This window comes from Colletotrichum destructivum, chromosome 1, assembly GCF_034447905.1.
Source record: "Colletotrichum destructivum chromosome 1, complete sequence".
NCBI lineage: Eukaryota > Fungi > Ascomycota > Sordariomycetes > Glomerellales > Glomerellaceae > Colletotrichum > Colletotrichum destructivum.
In genome coordinates this window covers 7,291,024-7,307,829 of record NC_085896.1, presented here as the reverse complement: position 1 = coordinate 7,307,829, position 16,806 = coordinate 7,291,024, and the positions used below count along the sequence as shown (strand labels likewise).

Below are 16,806 nucleotides of genomic sequence, written 5' to 3'. Positions count from 1 at the left end.
ACAAGGAAGGCTTGGGCGCTTAGAATTACATGAAGTTGCTAGAATGAACTCGGGATTGTTGTTACTTAGACGAGCTAGTCTATTAACATCTGTTGATTGTACTTAGTGTCTTGGCTATTTCTCTTATTCGTCCTCGTCGTCATGAGCTATCGGTTTCTGCAGGAAGGATCTTTCATTCTAGATTTTCGAAAGTACAACAGTGCTTGGTAAATTTTGAAGGTAACGTACAAACCCTGGCAATACAAAAACATTTACGCATAGCAATCTTGATGCCGGCGCAAGCGAGAAACTTTAATGTGGATAAACTATAGATTCATGTCGTAGGTGTTTCGTCTGGTCAGAAAACCAAACAATCTTCCTACAAAACGGTTGTATCCTCAATGTCTAATTGAATTTCTATTGTAATTCATGACTATGTACTATGTGTAGACTAGTCTGAGGAGTCTTGCTTGAGGTTGTCTTACGGTCAACAGAAGTTGAAACGATCACAAAGGGTGTGTGTGTGCGAATAGGGGACCTTTCCTTTACCTCTTCTTTGAGCTTTTCTAGAGCCATGACAAGTGTTTCATATATCCTATTGTGTTTTGCGTGTTGCAATCAAGAATGAAGCTTTCATCTAGTTGTGTAATGACATTAAACCGTCAACTCATGGCGAGGGATGAAAACCTCATCACTTTTTACAGACTATTTCCTTCCTTTCAAAACGATCTGAAGTTCTTTAGGTGCAAGTAATAGCTCTACACGCGATTACAACGGTATTTCTGCTCGTCTCGCCCTACAGGATCTGTAAATGAAGCAAATAGGGCTTTTGCTGCGTGATATCAGTGAATAACTACACACAATGTTGTATTTTCAAACACTTAAGCAGGTAAATAGGTGACTAGAATACCTATTCACAATGCTTATGTGACCAGATGATGCAGATGGAAGCCGGTATGGGCTGAACGGCTTATGGGCCCGCAACGACGAGTCTGAAAAGAGGCGAATTGCTAGATTCGAAGCACGGCTTGGACAGCAGCAAGAAGAGAAGCTGCTTGTACAAGCGCAGCGCTTCGTCCCAGTTTCCAATCTACCTTTACATCACAACACCCCCCTATCCAGCTGCAAGCCCTTCTTCTCATGCAAAAACTTGAACCTTCATCCCTCGCGTCTTTGTTTGTTAGTGACTATGATTGCTAGTAGTTTTGGAAAAAGGGTATAAGAGCAAAGATCTTACAATATTATCTACTCAAACCAACGTGGCACTGTATTGCTTCTGCCCCACTTCCGTCGCGGGCGATGACGTTTTTTGCATACCTCGGTCCTTCACAGGCATGATTCGCCCGGAGCGGGATAGTTGGCAAGACCTATGAAAGCTGTGTCTGTACAGCACTGAGACACTATTTTGCCGGGGTAGCGACGGCCCAGGATGGCGGGTCTGTTGGGATTGACATTTGATTGCATTTTCAGCTGGACCTAGGTGTTGTACGCCCGTTGCCTGTGGTTTCCGCCGGGGTCTTTCGACGCGATTTGTGGGCTGATATTCCTCCATCTTGGCCCGCAAGTCGAGATTTCTGGGCATTCGCGTGGAGGCTCTTCCACCATTGAGAATTTGAGATTGTCCCCGGACTATGGATTGGCCTTGGCCGCTCACCTTGGCTAAGCGCAATCCCCGCCTCTGCTCATAAACATCCACAAGCCAAGTTCGAAAGCCAAAAAATGCCAACGCTCGGCCCTACGCGTCGACTGTGTGATTTGGGCCTTTCACGTCTCGTGTCAGCCAAAATCCCCAGTTGCCCAGCCTCTCTTGGCCTTGCCCAGCGCGTGAATCTCCAGACTCCGCCTTTCTTCTCCTCACAGACGACATGGCCAACTCTTTGCGCTCTACCGGGGGGACGACCGGATCCGCGGAGACTCTACGTTCTCTCAATGCCGTGGTGTTTGTGTAGGTGGAGGGCCAGCGAGAAATTATAAAAACTCGGGCCCTTTGATCTCGACCTGAGGGAAGGGCTCCATTTCTTGCCCGACAGACTTGCGCTTCCAGGCTCTGCGTTTGGAAAAATCCAAGATCCACGACATCCACATAGCAATTGCTTTCTGACCACGACCACGGAATACCCTGCCGACCGCCACTATGGGCACCTCCCTTCTACAAAAGATTGTCAAGAACGATGCGATGAAAGAGGACCCCCCCGAGATCTACGGATGGAGGGCTTATGCTCTCGCGTGTTCTGCCTGCTTTGGTGGCCTCATCTTCGGTATCGACACCGGTGTCATTGGCGGTGTACTCCGTATGGAGGAGTTTCAAGAGTATGCTTCCACCCGGAATTACTTGGTTCCTCCCTTCAATGTCTAATATCACCAACTTGTTACAGGCTCTACAATCTCACACATCTGTCCTCCGTCGACCGTGCTAACCTCAGTGCCAACATTGTCTCTACTCTGCAAGCTGGTTGTTTCGTTGGTGCTCTCCTTGCAGCACAAGCTGCCGATAGATACGGTCGTCGTCCTGTCCTTATTTGGGCCGCTGGTGGTATCTCCGTAATCGGCGTTGTTCTTCAGGCTGCTGCTTCTGGTCACTTGGCGGCTATGTATGTCGGCAGGTGAGAATTTTTACCCCGACTCAATGCTGGTACCAGTTTGGAGAATTCCTATACTGATTGATGTTTCTGCGAACAGATTCATTTCCGGATTCGGTACTGGCTTCGCTTCCATGGTCAACCCCCTTTACGTCGCTGAAAACGCCCCTCGAGCTATCCGCGGTGGTCTCACTGGCATCTATCAACTGTTCATCGTCTTTGGCATTTTCCTGAGCTACTGGATCAATTTCGCCTGTCAACAGCACGTCAGAGGCACCGCTCGCTACATGATTCCTCTCGTCATTCAGGGCATCCCCCCACTTCTCCTCATGATCTCCATGTTTCTCTGCAACGAGTCACCTCGCCACCTCGCCAAGCAGGACAAGTGGGAGGAGGCTCTCAACGTCCTTTCCGGCATCCGCGCTTTGCCTCCTGACCATCCTTACGTGGCTGCCGAGTTCGCCGAGATCAGGGCTGCCATCGAAGAAGAAAACGCAATTCTCAACGGTGCCACCTGGATGAGCCTGCAAAGAGAGATGTGGCTCGTCCCTTCCAACCGCAAGCGGGCCATCATTTCAATTTTGCTCATGTTCTTCCAGCAAATGACTGGTAAGTATCGCACCATCCAAGTTATATTCGTGCTTGAATTAACAGGTACAGGTACCAACGCGATCAACTACTATGCCCCTCAAATCTTTGCCAGTCTTGGAGTCCGAGGCACCCAGAACGAGCTCTTTGCTACCGGTATCTACGGCCTAGTAAAGCTCATCGCAGTCGCTGTCTTCCTCGTTTTTGTCGCCGACTCTCTCGGTCGCCGCAAATCCCTTCTTTGGACAGGCATAGGCCAGGGCTCGACCATGCTCTACATTGGCATCTTCATCGCAGTGGCGAGGCCTCAAGATTCGGAAGATGCCCAGGTGACTGCTGCTGGCTACATTGCTCTCATTTGCGTTTTCCTATTCGCCTGCATGTTCCAATTTGGCTGGGGCCCTTGCTGTTGGATCTACGTTTCCGAGATTGCCACCACTCGTCTGCGTGCCACCAACGTCTCCTTCGCCGCTGCGACACAATGGCTATTCAACTTCGTCATCTCCAGGTCTGTCCCTCCGATGCTGGAGACTCTGGGTACAGGCGGCTACGGTACCTACATCTTCTTCTGCGTCTGGTGTTTTTCCATGACCATCTTCGTCTGGTTCTTCATCCCCGAGACCAAAGGTCTTTCGTTGGAAGGCATGAACGACCTTTTTGGTTTCAAGGACGATGTTAAACATAAGCATGCCGACATTGAGAGCTCTTCGGTGAACATGGAGAAGTCAAACGGCAACGTCACTCAGCTCGAGGACACAGTCAGCCCGCCAGCCAAGTCTTAGCTGAGTTATTCGTCATCGTGAAGCGAAGAAGCGATCTCTCCGAGCTCTCAAATATTCCGGAATGCGGTTTCAACAAGACAATCAGAGAATATGTTTTCCACTGAGTGTCTGCATGCACAAAGGTCAAGTTACAGGGTTAGCATATTCAGATCAAAGACAGCCTGGAACCAACGCGTTTAACACTTGAAGCCATGTGATACCATATCAAATTGCAAGTCATTTTCGTTTAGACTTCAAGTGATGCATAAATGCAAGCATGCACTCACTCGCTATCATCATCCCTCTTTGTGACTGATGCTTGGTTAATGGTCATGACGCAGCGTGCGCCTGGGACTGATGTCAGAACCTGGCTCGCGGGGCATACATACATGTAGAACCCAACTTAATATGGCGTACTATTCGACTGAATTCCACACCGTATGTCTTCTACATCAAAAACCAGAGTAGGTTTTTCCCCAACTAGACAAAAAGCCATCTGTCCATCCGATGATTGAGCCTCTGACACCTGCGGATATCAGTGTCCCTTGACAGACTATAGCGGAACGGACGCTCTGCTCGTACTTGAACACCCAAACAGTACGGTTAACACCAATTGGGAGGTGCGAGCTGCTTATAACACCAGAGACAAGGATGCAGAGAAGTACGGCATTGCCGGTGAACATGGTGAACCATGGTCTCTTCATCCTCGCTTTCCACCATCGCGTATTGTTCCCTACCAGCACTAGGATGGCAGCATCAAAGAACTCAAACACAACGCTAATTAGTAACACAGCCACTGTTATATTCAACCAGTGGTACTGCTCATCCGCCGGCAGCAAAATGCAACCAATCCCTTGACTGAAGCTCTTTTTAACCCGAGTAGGTGGTGTTTCGCAATTGACAAGCACAGCTTCGGCGGACTGAAACATTGGCGAGCACCATTCGGCCTTGAGGCCCTCTTGACCGCGCCCTTTGATTGCTGCTACTAGGCCGATGAGTTGCAGAACTAGTAAAGCAGCAAGTAGGGTGAGTGCAAGGACTGTCAGCCAGGCTTGGCCAATCAACCCGCGGCCGGAAGGGACTGGCAGCGGCCTAAGAGACACAACCTGTATTTGATTGGCTTATCAAGTTAGACAGCAACATTTACCCTGGGGAATGAAATGGCTCACTCTTGTCTTCGGTATTGGCATTGTCTGCTTCTCCTGTGAAAGGTATGGCCTCAACTCTATCCTTGAGGAATGGCCGAACGATTGACTCCTTGAGTGCACTTCGTAGTATGGTAGCACCATTTTCGTCGACGATTAGGAAAACGAGCTGCATCATGGCTCCAATGTCTAACACAAGCGCCAGAGGCATCCAGACCAGGATCTTAGCCGGGATAAGATCAGTCGTGTATGCCTGGACTGTGAAGTAAACGCTGAAAAACGCCAAAATGATTGAAAGTGTCTGCACTTTCTCCCAGCGTGTTACTCGCAACACAGTAACTGGTAGGTGGATCAGGATCCATGCCATTGTGTACGGCCATGGCAAGAGACAACCGCCAGGGTCAGGCCGCAGGTAAGTCTCTGAGCCGCAAGCCGCTATGTTGTGTCGTGATTCATTGAAGTCGCGAAACAGAAGGGTGACTCCGCTAGTGCTGTTCACTCCGATCTCAGCCGTAGCTGAGACATTGCAAAGGTCCATATTGTAGTAAAGGAGAGATATGAGGTACAACGAAACTCCGGTTGAAAAGGACCACATCGAGACGGTCTGCTTATATATCCTTTGGGGTTTTGCCACCTATGTTCAGCTCCAAAAGCCATTTATCGAGTCCGGACGAAGATCTAATGTGGCTGAAATCCAGCCCCTCGTGACTGTCTGCTATTCTGGAATTTTGTAAGCTCTGTCAAGAGCCAGCTGTGTCTTGGCAGCCGCAATCGCTCTAGTTTGCCGGGCTAGAAACCCTGAATTGAGACACATAAGTTTATTGCAGCCGCTTGCATCGGTTGTAGAATTGTCGTTTTTTATTTCGTCTTTGTCTCTGTTTGTGCCGCCGGATGGGTACGAATGGCTGTTGTCGCTGGGATACCGTCCTGCGACTACATTGTTGGTTTGTCATCAGATTTCGTCTGTCCAAGTCTGCGCAATGCCTAGTCTAGATGCTCAAATATCTTCAAAGGAAAACGTTGGCGCCAAATCATTAAGTTTTGAGTATTTCGGAGATGGGGCTGTACATAATCAGGAGTCAACTATCGAATGCAGTGTGGGGCAGACATTTTGAGATCTTCCCTGGCATTCGTTGAAACAGAGTCACGAAACCAACACAACGAAGAACGCGGACAAAGTTGAATTATTTTCCAATGGAATGGATTTTCATGAAGTCTAATGAGACAATCAAGAGTAGCACACCGAAGAATCGCTTTTGCGCATTCGTACCAGCGATCTATGGGAGTCCGGCTCAAATATCGCAATATGGAGACGTTACCTCACACCAGCAACGCCATCCCTTGAGCATTTTTTCCAACCCCGAGCTGTTCGAGTGGGAAATGCTGAACCTGCTTTTTGCTAACCGCATTAACCACTGTTATTGCCGGCTGAGTTGTGCCGTTTCCAGGGCTGAGCGCATATATAAACTTCCCCGCAGCTTTTAGATCAGTGAGGCCCGGGTCATTGTTCGCGCCGAGATCTATAACACTCTTAATACTTGCATCAGTCACCGACATCTCCACCAATCTGTTTGTCCCTACATCAGTGACAAAAGCGGTGTTAGTTGCTGGGGAAACTGCAACCCAGCAAGTTGCTTTCTGGCCGTCAACAGCCGCCATCCCCTTGACAGTGGCCGCGTTTGTGCGTGCGTCAACTGATAGTACAGCGGCACCGAATGACGCATCCGTGGTGAATAGATCGGTGGTGTTGGGTATGGTGGACGAGCCGAAGAGTACGGCAGTGCCGTTTGGTGATGATCGCATGCCTTGCTCACTGACGAGTGAACAACCACTGCCGGATTCAACCTGGTAAGCGGCAAGGAATCCGGTTTTCTTCTTCTCCGGGTCCCCTTTGACCGTTACGAACAGAGTCTTTTCGTCATTGGAGAAAAACGCATGGGATATGGTGTTGGTTGGCCCAGCTGGTGGAGTGGTCTGGTTCAACTCAATTGAACGAAGCGTGTCCATGGCAGCGACGCCATTGGCAGAGAATTTGGCACAAGAGATGCCTGAAACGGCACCGGAGGATCCTACGCATACGAGTCCGTTCTTTTGCGAGGCGGCGACTGTATTGGGGAATTGACCAGGAACTGCAATAGGCTGACCAACCATAGTCAGTTTGGTAGGATTGGATTGATCGATTTCAAACATGGTGATGGTGTTAGACCCGGCGTTAACGGCGAATAAGTGCTGAAGAGATATGGTTAGTTGGCAAATTCTTCACGCGGGGCGGCTCGACATTGGGTTCTTACGTTGCCTGCAACAGTCAGGGCCGACTGGGAGGCCAAAGCATCCGGTGCCGCTGGCTTATTGGTGATGCCGTCGATGAAGTTCGAACCCATGCCACCGGTCATTATCGAAGTTCCCTTGGATAGCATTCCAGTACGTGAAATAGGTACAGCAACAACAGCGTTGGCATTGTCGTTTGTGATTGTGTATATCGCCTTCCCAAATTGGGTTGTAGACTTGCATCGAGCTGGAAATGCCGCAGCAGTGGCATGCATCGTGGCCAGATACGCCAATAACGTTAAACAAAGATGCATTGTGAGGCTTGGTGGTGGTGGAAGAACTTGGAGAAGAAGTGAGTCTAATAAGTGGCGATAATAAAGAGGCAAAAAACAAATCTTGTTATGATGGAAGTTAGAGCTCGTAAAATGCTTCGCATGCAGACAACTGAAGAAGAAATGATACTAAGTCAAAGTAAAGTCTCAACGAGTGTTATTCAGATGATATATATTCAATCGCACAGTGGGAGGTGACGCACCATAGCAAACTATAAGTTGTGGTAGGCATAACCGATCAAATGGCTTCGTGCGTAGGGTGTTGGTGTCGGTAATCAGAATTGCCTTTTTAGGAAGAATTGATTACACGATGTCCGGTGTGCCGGCATTTAGTCCCTTACGACATGGATGGCAAAATACAGCCCCTGTGTTAATGGGGCCTGCTTCAAACGACGTTTCATCAGGATGCGTACGACTTGTAGACATGGGGTCACTTTGATTTAAAGGTGACCGATATAGCTGTCTCTGTGGATGGAGACTACACTAAATGCTGGAGAAGCCCAATTTTTCCTCGGCTGTAGTCAACGCTACCCTTGAAAGGAAATCTTGATGTCCTCATCTAGGTAGTTGAAACCAGGGGTTGCATGATCGGCAGCCGAACATCCGGCACGACACGTATACTTGATATGTTGAGACACCGCTGGATGGATTTAACCCCCTGTTTTCTCTGATCTGATTTAGACCTTCTACAATGATGTCCAACGTTTGTACAAGAATTTTTGTCTTGAATCTCTCTGAACCACGGAATCAAGTCCATTTCGTCTGTTCGGGGAGTTCAGCTTTAGCCGATTATGAGCCAAAAAATCTTCCGCATTTTCAACCCAGGAGGTTAGTGGATTTCACCCCATTGCTACAACCCTTCATGCCTACTAAACCACCTAACTTTTTATGGATACAGGGCCAAAAGAGAACCCGACTGACAAACGTCGAGCTCAACTTAGAAATGCTCAAAGGTAGGATGCTTAACGATGTACGCTTGGGGTTATACTCCATTCATGCTAAAATACGAAGCAGATCCTACCGTGATCGGAAGGACAAATACACCAAAGCCTTGGAACAGGAAATCTCCAAGATGAGGGCCAATGAAGCAGAGCTTGCGGCTAGGTGCGAGCAGCTCTCCGACACGGTCTGGGCGCTTGCAAATATGCTTGCGCAACATGGACTTTCAATACCTCCCGGTATTAAGATCAATTCAAAAAGCAACACTATCGAAACCCAGCGAAATAAAGGTCATTTGTCAGGAAACAGGCTCTCAGTTGCGCAGCCATCGGCTCTCAACACCATCAAGTTACCCTCTGATACTGCTAGGACAGGATGCACTCAAACGCCACCAGCGGAAAATGACTTGCCGTATCAAACTTGGGGCATGAGTAGCGACCACGAATCAAGGGTCCAATTGCATCGACGTTTGACGGAAAACAGTCGCCCTTCCAGCAGATCTTGGTCTAGAACCAACGAAGGTCCTGTTGGGTTTCATAGCTCTGCTGGAAGGATGTCCGAGCTTGATCCAATACTAGCTGGCATGGAGTTCGTTCTAACGTGAGTTGCGCCCGACTAGAACTACTTTCCAAAAACCTGCAACGACTATAAGACTCTTTATAGCAGTATTGCGACTGACAGTTGGACTCAGAGTTGAACGCCCCTGTCTGGAACACATCGGGGGCAACCCAAGCGAACCTGCAGAGCCCACAGGTCATGCCTTGACGACCTCGGCGCAGCTCCTTTTCGCACACTGCCACTCGCCAAAAGAAGATCCTTTGACCCTACCTTACTGGAACGCACCGGCTGACTTACTTCACCGTTTACTCAACCTCTCAGCCGACCTGTGCTTGGAAGGCGAACTCACTCCAACGCAAGCATGGGACTACATCCGAAACCAACCACAATTCGGTGGTATTGAAGTGCAGAGACTTCAGGACCTTGCAGAGAAGCTGAGGTCGTCAGTAAAGTGTCACGGGTAATCCAACGCCCCCGAACTTGATGTTTTGCGTGTTTGCGCTAATATTTAGAGGCAGGTTTGGAGCAGTAATTGACACGCAAACCTTCCAGGACTTGATATTTGAGGTTCTGATGTGTGCACGGGACTTCTAAGGGGAGAAATGAATGTTTGACTGGAGCTTAGGACATAATGGTATGGGGATTGTCTGGGTGATGAACACAGAACGCCGACAATAGACATTCACAGGCAGGTAGAGCAAGATGAGAAAACAGAGAGTGGATCTGGGAAGGATGTCTCTGGAAAAATTGAATCAATAATGGCCGAAACAGGTAGGTAAAGCATGTAGACAACAGTGGGATGCCACAGAAGCTCCAATACATGAAGGCCAGCATATCGAAAGTTTTTGGATAAGTTGGGCAGTTATTGACTTCTATACAGCTATTGGGTTAGTCCATGGCCTCCTCTCTGGCTTTCTTCCACCCAAGAATCTTCCGTATATCGTCACGGAACCGAGTTGGTGGCTCAGTAAACTGAGCTTCGTAAGCGTCGATAATGGGCTTGTCCCATACGAGATCGGCTTCTGCGGCGGGGATGAAGCGAGTTCTCTTAAGGATTTTCCATGAAGAAAATGTGATAATGCCGACAAAAATCATGGTGTAGTAAGAAAAGAAGGTCAGGGTGTCCCAGCGGCCAGGGAGAAAAGTCGCGTAGCCGAAACAGGTGACCATGAAAGTCATCCAAACGATTGTGATGTATGCGCAATATGGCTGAAAGTATCCGTAGTAGGGCAGACTCTTACGATCCAGCCCCTGGGCCTTGCAGGCTCTGTAAAAGAAGACGTATACGATCGAGATGACGACGTAATTCAATAGCTGCGCGGCTTGAGTTAAACTCTGGAGCCACGTGACGACCTGTGCAGTATTATTGGATACCTGCAGGAAGGACAACAGGGGAAATAGCATCGTGACGGCGAAGGCGTAGATGGGAATGCCATTCTTCAAGCATTTTTTAAAGATGCCTGGGGCTTGGCCGTCGAGAGCAAGGCCATACAAGCAGCGCATGGCGCAGTAAGTGTAGGCATTGCCGGCCGAGAAGATACTGGTGCAGAGCAGAGCGTTGATGACGTGGGGCAGTACGCTTATGCCCATGTTCTGCATGGCGATAACGTACGGCGAGCCCTCTGCCGTCCCGGCGCCGGCGTTCTCTAGTTTTGGGTCATTGTATGGGATGATGATTCCAATGGCAATGGCGCTGCCGATGAAGAAGACACCAAATCGCCAGTAAACAGTTTTGAAGCCTTGCTTGAGATAGATGCGGGGGCGCATGGCTTCGCCGGCAACCATAGATATGTATTCCGGCCCAACGACAGTGAAACCGGCGGAGAAGATGGAAGCGAGCAGACCCTGGAAGCGTCCAAGATCACCGGTGTCGATGTATGTTGCAAATGCACCCGGATTCTGCCAGGTACGAAAGCCGTACGCATCGCGCTGCGGGTTTCCGCCAACCATGGTGATAAAGGTGAAGCAGAAGGCGATGGCAATGAGCAGCAGCTTTCCGCTGGCCAACCAGAATTCGGCCTCACCAAAGTACTTGACGGCGACAACATTGAGCAGACCATAGAGCACGATGCATCCCACGCACACGGCGGCGGCAGGGATGTCATCGCGCCAGAAGGTGAGGACCAGGTTCAGGGCGGAGATCTCGAACGGAATGAGGAAGGCTTCGTACAGGAAGAAGTTCCATCCGGCCATGAAGCCAAACGACTCGTCCACCCACTTGCCAGCCATGCGGATAAAGGAGCCGGTGACGGGCATGTAGGTGCACATCTCGGCCATTCCGTTATTGACGAGACCGACCATGATGGAGTGAAGCGTGTAACCGATCAACAGGCTGGCCGGGCCGCCGCGTTCGAGACCGGTGCCGATGCTGATGAAGAGAGCCGTGCCAATGGAGCCGCCGATGGCGATGAGTTGGATGTGACGGTTGGTCAAGTGACGTTTGAGCTGGTCGGCATTGTCGCGGTCGACGAGCACGCTTTCGCTGTCAGCGTTGGTGTTGGAAGCGGTGCCAGTAACGCCCTTCTCGTTTCTGCCGCTGTCGCTGCGCGTGACGGCATTCTGAAGCTCGTTGCCTGCCAGCTTATCCTCATGGGATGCCGACATGGTAGAAATGAGGGTTGACCAAGTGCGTTTGTGGGAACAGAGCAAACGAGATGGCGAGGAAGTCGGGGGGCGTAGTGTACAAAACTCGCTGTCCAGAGTCGTTGGCAACCGAACCGAGAACTGGTGTGAACGAGGTCTTGGTTAATTTCAACGTTTCGAACCGCCAAACGAGGGCAGACTTATCAATGGCAGAGAAGAACACAATAACAAAAACCTGAGAGGGAAACCTTATAATACTAGAGAAAGGGGCACGGCAATGATACAAGAGGGACAACGGCGAGGCGGTCGGAACGGGGGAGGGGGAATGGATGGCCCCGCAACGGCCAAAACGGGCCCCCAAGGCCTTATCCAGTCCACACACGGTTCCGCGCGGTGGTCGACGCCGGGCCAGTGACAAGACCCTTGCCTACCGATCCACAAATCATGGTTGTTTGCATTCACTTCCTCTGGGGGACATGGAGATTGACAAGGTTGATGGAGATGGGGTCAAAGTCAAGACACGATTGGCGAAATTCTGGACCTGCAGCATGTAGGTCAGCAACAGTTTTTGTTGCCCATTAGGTGCGTCTGCTTTGTAAACAATTTCCTCCGGTGCTATGTAACCATGGGTAGCAGGTCTAGACGCTGACGAGCAGTCTAGAATTAGTTGTTGACAGTGAGCTGGCCGACTTTGAACCTTTGAGCATGCCTCTCAATCCAGATGACTTGCAGTGAACAGTTGTTTTACGGAGGTTGTTCTCTCTAGACATTGCCGCGATGGCGCTTGAACGAGGTGTACTTACGCCAGAAAAACGAAAAGAAAAGAAAAGAAAAGAAATAGGGCAGAAAGACAAAAGAAACCCCAATATCCTGAACGTGACGACGGGGCCACTTGGTAGAGTTTCGCTCGCCCCGCCCTACATCGTCATTCTGCAGGGTTGTCTGTGCCTTAGAAGACGCTACATCGCAGAGGTCATCTAACTAAACAATGTCAATTGGACGTTGGTACCCTGGCTTTTTACTAATTTCACAAACTTCCCCCTTGTGCTAGCCGCCTGTGTGGAGGCCCACTGCTCCTCCATGGAGAAAGCGGTTCATCGCGTCTGTTAGCCAAGAACATCTCCAGGGTAGAATGCGGAGCTGCCCACCTGTTTCATCCAAGGTCTTCTGGGGGGGGCAGCCAATAAAGAAAGCAGGCTTGTGTTAAGATAGTTCCCTTCCCCCTACAATCGGACCAGTCAATCGGCTGATTCTCATCCCTGAACCGACTCCGTGCTGCGGTCTGGTTGTGGTCCTTTGACTCGCTGACACGTTTGTATCTACGTGGAGTACAGAGACACAGTCGAGATTGGCCGCTGCGTCTCGATTTTGTACATGGAGTCCCACACGTGCAGACGCCTCTGCGTTGGCTATGTATCTCAGTCTTCCAACATGGGAGATATTTTTCATGTCATGTCGCAGGGTTCTTGCCGAAGGGTTGGCTCGAGGAGTGCCTGGAATATTGCACGAGGGATCGATCGCCTGGGATACTCATGAGACAGTCAACGTTGACCGCACGCCAGGCCGAGATGCCGAGCGCTGGCCGGACTGGGATCATGCAGCCATGGAGTCAAGATAAGGTCGCAACGGATAGCGGCAGATAAAGAACGAGCACACACAACAGTGGCAAAAAGAATTGCCGACTATTGCAGGTAGTAACGTCTAAAGCTGCCCAGGTAGGAAAATCAATCCGTCTGCTATCTCCGATTAGTGCTAACGAACATCAGCTGAGTTTGGGGGGCGCGGGGTTACTCTGCATCTGCAGCATCAACCAACCAACCGGCCAACCGCTTGGCTGCCGCAAGGACAGGACACACTGGTTGATTAGTGCACGAGGAACCCACAACCCCCCTAGCTCGAAGAAGGCAGGGGTTCATGCAATACGCTGGAATTAAGCGGACCAAGACCCTTGGAAAGTGCTTTTACTCCGTCCAGGCCATGGGTTTTCCAGCCACTTCTCAGCTACCATGTCAGATGTACTAACGTGAGCTGCCGCCCGAACGGTGTGAGATACGAGAAGAAAGACCCGGGAGAATCTGTCAATGACGTCAGGTGTGTTCTTATCCCAGTCGACTTGGCGGGACGGAGGATCATATTGGACCGGCACGTGGTCGGTTTCGCGGCATCCGACACCGACATGTCCAGGATGTGATGGGGCAATAAGCATAAGATGGTATTTTGTTTTGTACTTATCTGATCCAACTCGATACCGGAATCGGGTCATGGGACTCTCCATCGCCGCATTGGAGTCTTTAACATGACAACTTAAAGTACCGCCCGGACAACACGTATCATGATGGCAAAGTCCCCTGGTAGCCGTCTCCTTGCAGAAAGTCCAGTGTGGCCGGGTCGCGGAAGATGCTCGGCATCCCATAATCAAAGAAATCAAAGAATGCCCTGTCGATCTCCAAGTATGGTGGTGTGTGAGTGTCCATCCAAATCTCGTCGTGTTGGCTTTGCAGAACTTCGTTATCACAACCGCCTTCTCTCGCTAGGACGTCCCGATCCGGAGCTGAACCAGACATGGGGAGAACCGGGGGTTGTAAGCCGCCGAACCCCTGATCTCGGTGATGAGCTCCGAACATTGGTCTACTGCACGTGCTTGGTCTCTGTTCCCTCGAGTCTGGCCCGGAGCTCCTGCGGGTCCGGTTGGCAGCATTGGACTCGGAGGGGTGTCTGCTAAGCGTGTCTGGGATCGTGTATCGACGCAACTTTCTAACAAGCTTTGCAACGCCCTTTGCACTAGTCCATAGTTGACTCAAGGCGTCTAGGTTGTGAGAACATTCTTCGAGATCTTTGTACGCCACTTCAGGCAGCCGCTCCCCGTCCCGCAAAGCCCGGTAGATGACAGTGGTAGACATGGACATGGCATATGGTACTAGCGGGAGCGGCGGCAAGCCATTGGGTCCTTCTTGAGTAATGATCCCGAGTACGCAGTCAGCGGAAGTCAGACGTCTCGCGTACTGCACGCTCCCCGGCCCACTGTATCTGCAGGAGAGCATGGCGGCAATGTGATACCATAATTGGAGGTACGCTGTTACTTTCATTCAGCGTTGACTTCACATGTCGAAATCGAAAGACAAACTTACATCTGTGTGACTTGTTGAAACGGTCCAGGGCAACATCGGACGTAAGTTCCGCAAAGGTCGGGAAATCCGTGTTGTCGTCGACAGTGGCCTTGGAGCTGGCTTTGTAAACCTTGGTCGCCGCCGTCGTCAAATCCCCCAGGCGGAGGGACACGGCCATAAGCTGCGACTTGTAGCAACTGCCCTGGTGCGGGTTCGTGCGGTCGATTCCAATATCGGTATCGTCGATGATGAAAGGCGCGGCGCCCATGACCGGCTTGTTGAGTCGGTCAAAGTTCCGCAGGGCCCACCATAGCAGGTCGCATTGCTCCTGGTCCGGGTTGACCGGGACTTTGACATGGAGCGAGATGGACCAGGCCTCACATATGGCCTGCGCGAGGTAGCTTGACGAGCGGTCCACCCCGCCGGGGCCGTCGTTGTGCAGGTGCATCAGGGCCAGGATCTGGATTTTGGTGACGCGATCCGGCTCGAGATCCGCCTTCATGGCAGCGTCAAGGCCGGCCAGCAAACTTGCCGCGAATCTAGCCTGGCTCAGGTTCGGCCCGTCGTCGTACAGCCGCAGAGACTGCGCCGCTTGCCTCGTCTTACATGCGACAAGACACACTGCGCGCACGAGATAGATGGAGGCCAGTCCGTTGCTGTAGTCTCGAAACATGGCTCTGCCGTCCAGGAGGGGAATCAGCTCGTCCAGGAAGGTGTTGTAGATGGGCAACAAGTTGTCCGTCGTGGACTTGGGGAGTCGTAAGAAAGCGCCCTCATCGTCGAGATAGCGCCTGTGGTGTTCGGAGAGGTTGAGTGGAACGAGCCGCTGTCTGTGTCTATTGTACCAGAGCAACTGCCGTTGTGCGTTTTCCTCGGCAGACGCGGCGTTTTGACTTGGACTTGCAGTGATAGTTCTTCGAGGGTGGGTATGCGTTGCACCAGACACGGGCAGGGATGCATTGGTCGGTACTGTGGTTGTAGTCGTCGTTGTCGTTGCCGTTGGTGTTGTTGTAGGTGTTGTTGTTGTTGATGTTGTTTTTGCTGCCGATGCTGCTGATGCTGGGCTCATAGACAAGTCGACCAGGACGGATTCGGGATTGTATAAACTGACCCGGCCGAGACTCGGGCTAGAATCACGGCTATGGACTACTGAAGCTGGGACGGCATCGGACTGCGTGTTGTCTTGTATCGGGGAGTATGACTTTTCCACCGCTGGCATATGATAGCAGCGCTTCTTGCGCTTACGACAACTGTTGCATGGTGAAAAGGGGGCCGCGAATCCAAGTTAGCTCACCGTTACCCGAGGCAACGAGTTGTGTGCTAAGAAGTTGAACTCATCTTGCAATGAACGTTTGGTGCCTGGAGTGCCATTTGATTGCCAGACAATCTCCATACTTTGTATGAGCGCCCGTAAACGCCGTCCGTCAACAAGTTGATAGTGAGTGTTTTCTTACAATAGGTACCTTGCCTACCTGGAGGGACGATGTAGAGAGGCGGGTAAGTCGGCGTGTGAGATGAGGTGTAGCGAGGAGAGCAGTGAACTTTTCGGGGGATGATGACTAAACCCAGAGCGCCTTAGTGGATTGCAGTGCAGTGGCCCGAGGGACTCAGGACTCAGGGAGGGGCCTGCGGGTGACTAAGGGGGTGGATTCAGCGACATCTCCCCCGCAGCACGTAATCATTATCGATTAGAGGTGGGGAGGGGGCGGGTGTTTTGTCATTCCAGATTCCATTTGTTTTGATATCCGCCAACTCTTTTCCCCATTTTGGAGCCCAAAGGTCGGCACGGCACCGTTTGCTATCTAAGTTACGGCGCTCCGTGATAGGTGAGCAGTTGGATGAGGTAAAGGCGGATGCACTTGAACAACGGAGTGATTTGCCCCAGCCGCTCTATGGTATCTAGAGAGGAGCCAAGAGTCGACAAGAAATGGCTCCAATGTGTGAAAGTCACCCCATGTACGGGATTC

At 50.8% G+C, this 16,806-nt stretch overlaps 6 protein-coding genes across 6 annotated transcripts; 2 read left to right on the top strand and 4 right to left on the bottom strand.

The window, feature by feature from the left end:
* Window positions 1–1,720: 1,720 nt before the first annotated feature.
* CDEST_02166 (Putative major facilitator, sugar transporter, major facilitator superfamily) lies at window positions 1,721–4,113 on the top strand. The gene is made up of 4 exons (XM_062918325.1): window positions 1,721–2,289; window positions 2,355–2,582; window positions 2,659–3,167; window positions 3,219–4,113. The coding sequence occupies exons 1-4, from the start codon at window positions 2,114–2,116 to the stop codon at window positions 3,926–3,928; spliced, it is 1,623 nt and encodes a 540-aa protein (XP_062774376.1). The 5' UTR covers window positions 1,721–2,113; the 3' UTR covers window positions 3,929–4,113.
* Window positions 4,114–4,359: 246 nt separating this feature from the next.
* CDEST_02165 (uncharacterized protein) lies at window positions 4,360–5,647 on the bottom strand (the record flags this gene model as incomplete). Its single annotated transcript, XM_062918324.1, has 2 exons — window positions 4,360–5,027; window positions 5,077–5,647. 2 exons carry the CDS (start codon window positions 5,645–5,647, stop codon window positions 4,360–4,362), a joined length of 1,239 nt encoding a protein of 412 aa, XP_062774375.1.
* Window positions 5,648–6,372: 725 nt separating this feature from the next.
* Window positions 6,373–7,634, bottom strand: CDEST_02164 (Putative WD40/YVTN repeat-like-containing domain superfamily; the record flags this gene model as incomplete). The annotated part of the gene is made up of 2 exons (XM_062918323.1): window positions 6,373–7,281; window positions 7,344–7,634. The coding sequence occupies 2 exons, from the start codon at window positions 7,632–7,634 to the stop codon at window positions 6,373–6,375; spliced, it is 1,200 nt and encodes a 399-aa protein (XP_062774374.1).
* Window positions 7,635–8,443: 809 nt separating this feature from the next.
* On the top strand, window positions 8,444–9,743 carry CDEST_02163 (Putative basic-leucine zipper domain-containing protein; the record flags this gene model as incomplete). Its single annotated transcript, XM_062918322.1, has 5 exons — window positions 8,444–8,480; window positions 8,551–8,605; window positions 8,667–9,191; window positions 9,283–9,609; window positions 9,668–9,743. 5 exons carry the CDS (start codon window positions 8,444–8,446, stop codon window positions 9,741–9,743), a joined length of 1,020 nt encoding a protein of 339 aa, XP_062774373.1.
* A 294-nt stretch (window positions 9,744–10,037) lies between these two features.
* On the bottom strand, window positions 10,038–11,967 carry CDEST_02162 (Putative amino acid permease/ SLC12A domain-containing protein; the record flags this gene model as incomplete). The annotated part of the gene is made up of 1 exon (XM_062918321.1): window positions 10,038–11,967. Exon 1 carries the CDS (start codon window positions 11,751–11,753, stop codon window positions 10,038–10,040), a length of 1,716 nt encoding a protein of 571 aa, XP_062774372.1. The 5' UTR covers window positions 11,754–11,967.
* A 2,095-nt stretch (window positions 11,968–14,062) lies between these two features.
* Window positions 14,063–16,058, bottom strand: CDEST_02161 (uncharacterized protein; the record flags this gene model as incomplete). Its single annotated transcript, XM_062918320.1, has 3 exons — window positions 14,063–14,805; window positions 14,861–15,808; window positions 15,962–16,058. 3 exons carry the CDS (start codon window positions 16,056–16,058, stop codon window positions 14,063–14,065), a joined length of 1,788 nt encoding a protein of 595 aa, XP_062774371.1.
* Window positions 16,059–16,806: the final 748 nt, after the last annotated feature.

What these genes read in the sequence shown, in the direction of transcription:
- CDEST_02166 (XM_062918325.1), top strand. Translation starts at nt 2,114, where the DNA reads ATGGGCACCTCCCTTCTACAAAAGATTGTCAAGAACGATGCGATGAAA. An exon ending in CGTATGGAGGAGTTTCAAGA is followed by an intron (nt 2,290 to 2,354) that starts GTATGCTTCCAC and finishes AACTTGTTACAG; the next exon opens with GCTCTACAATCTCACACATC. An exon ending in GTTCTTCCAGCAAATGACTG is followed by an intron (nt 3,168 to 3,218) that starts GTAAGTATCGCA and finishes TAACAGGTACAG; the next exon opens with GTACCAACGCGATCAACTAC.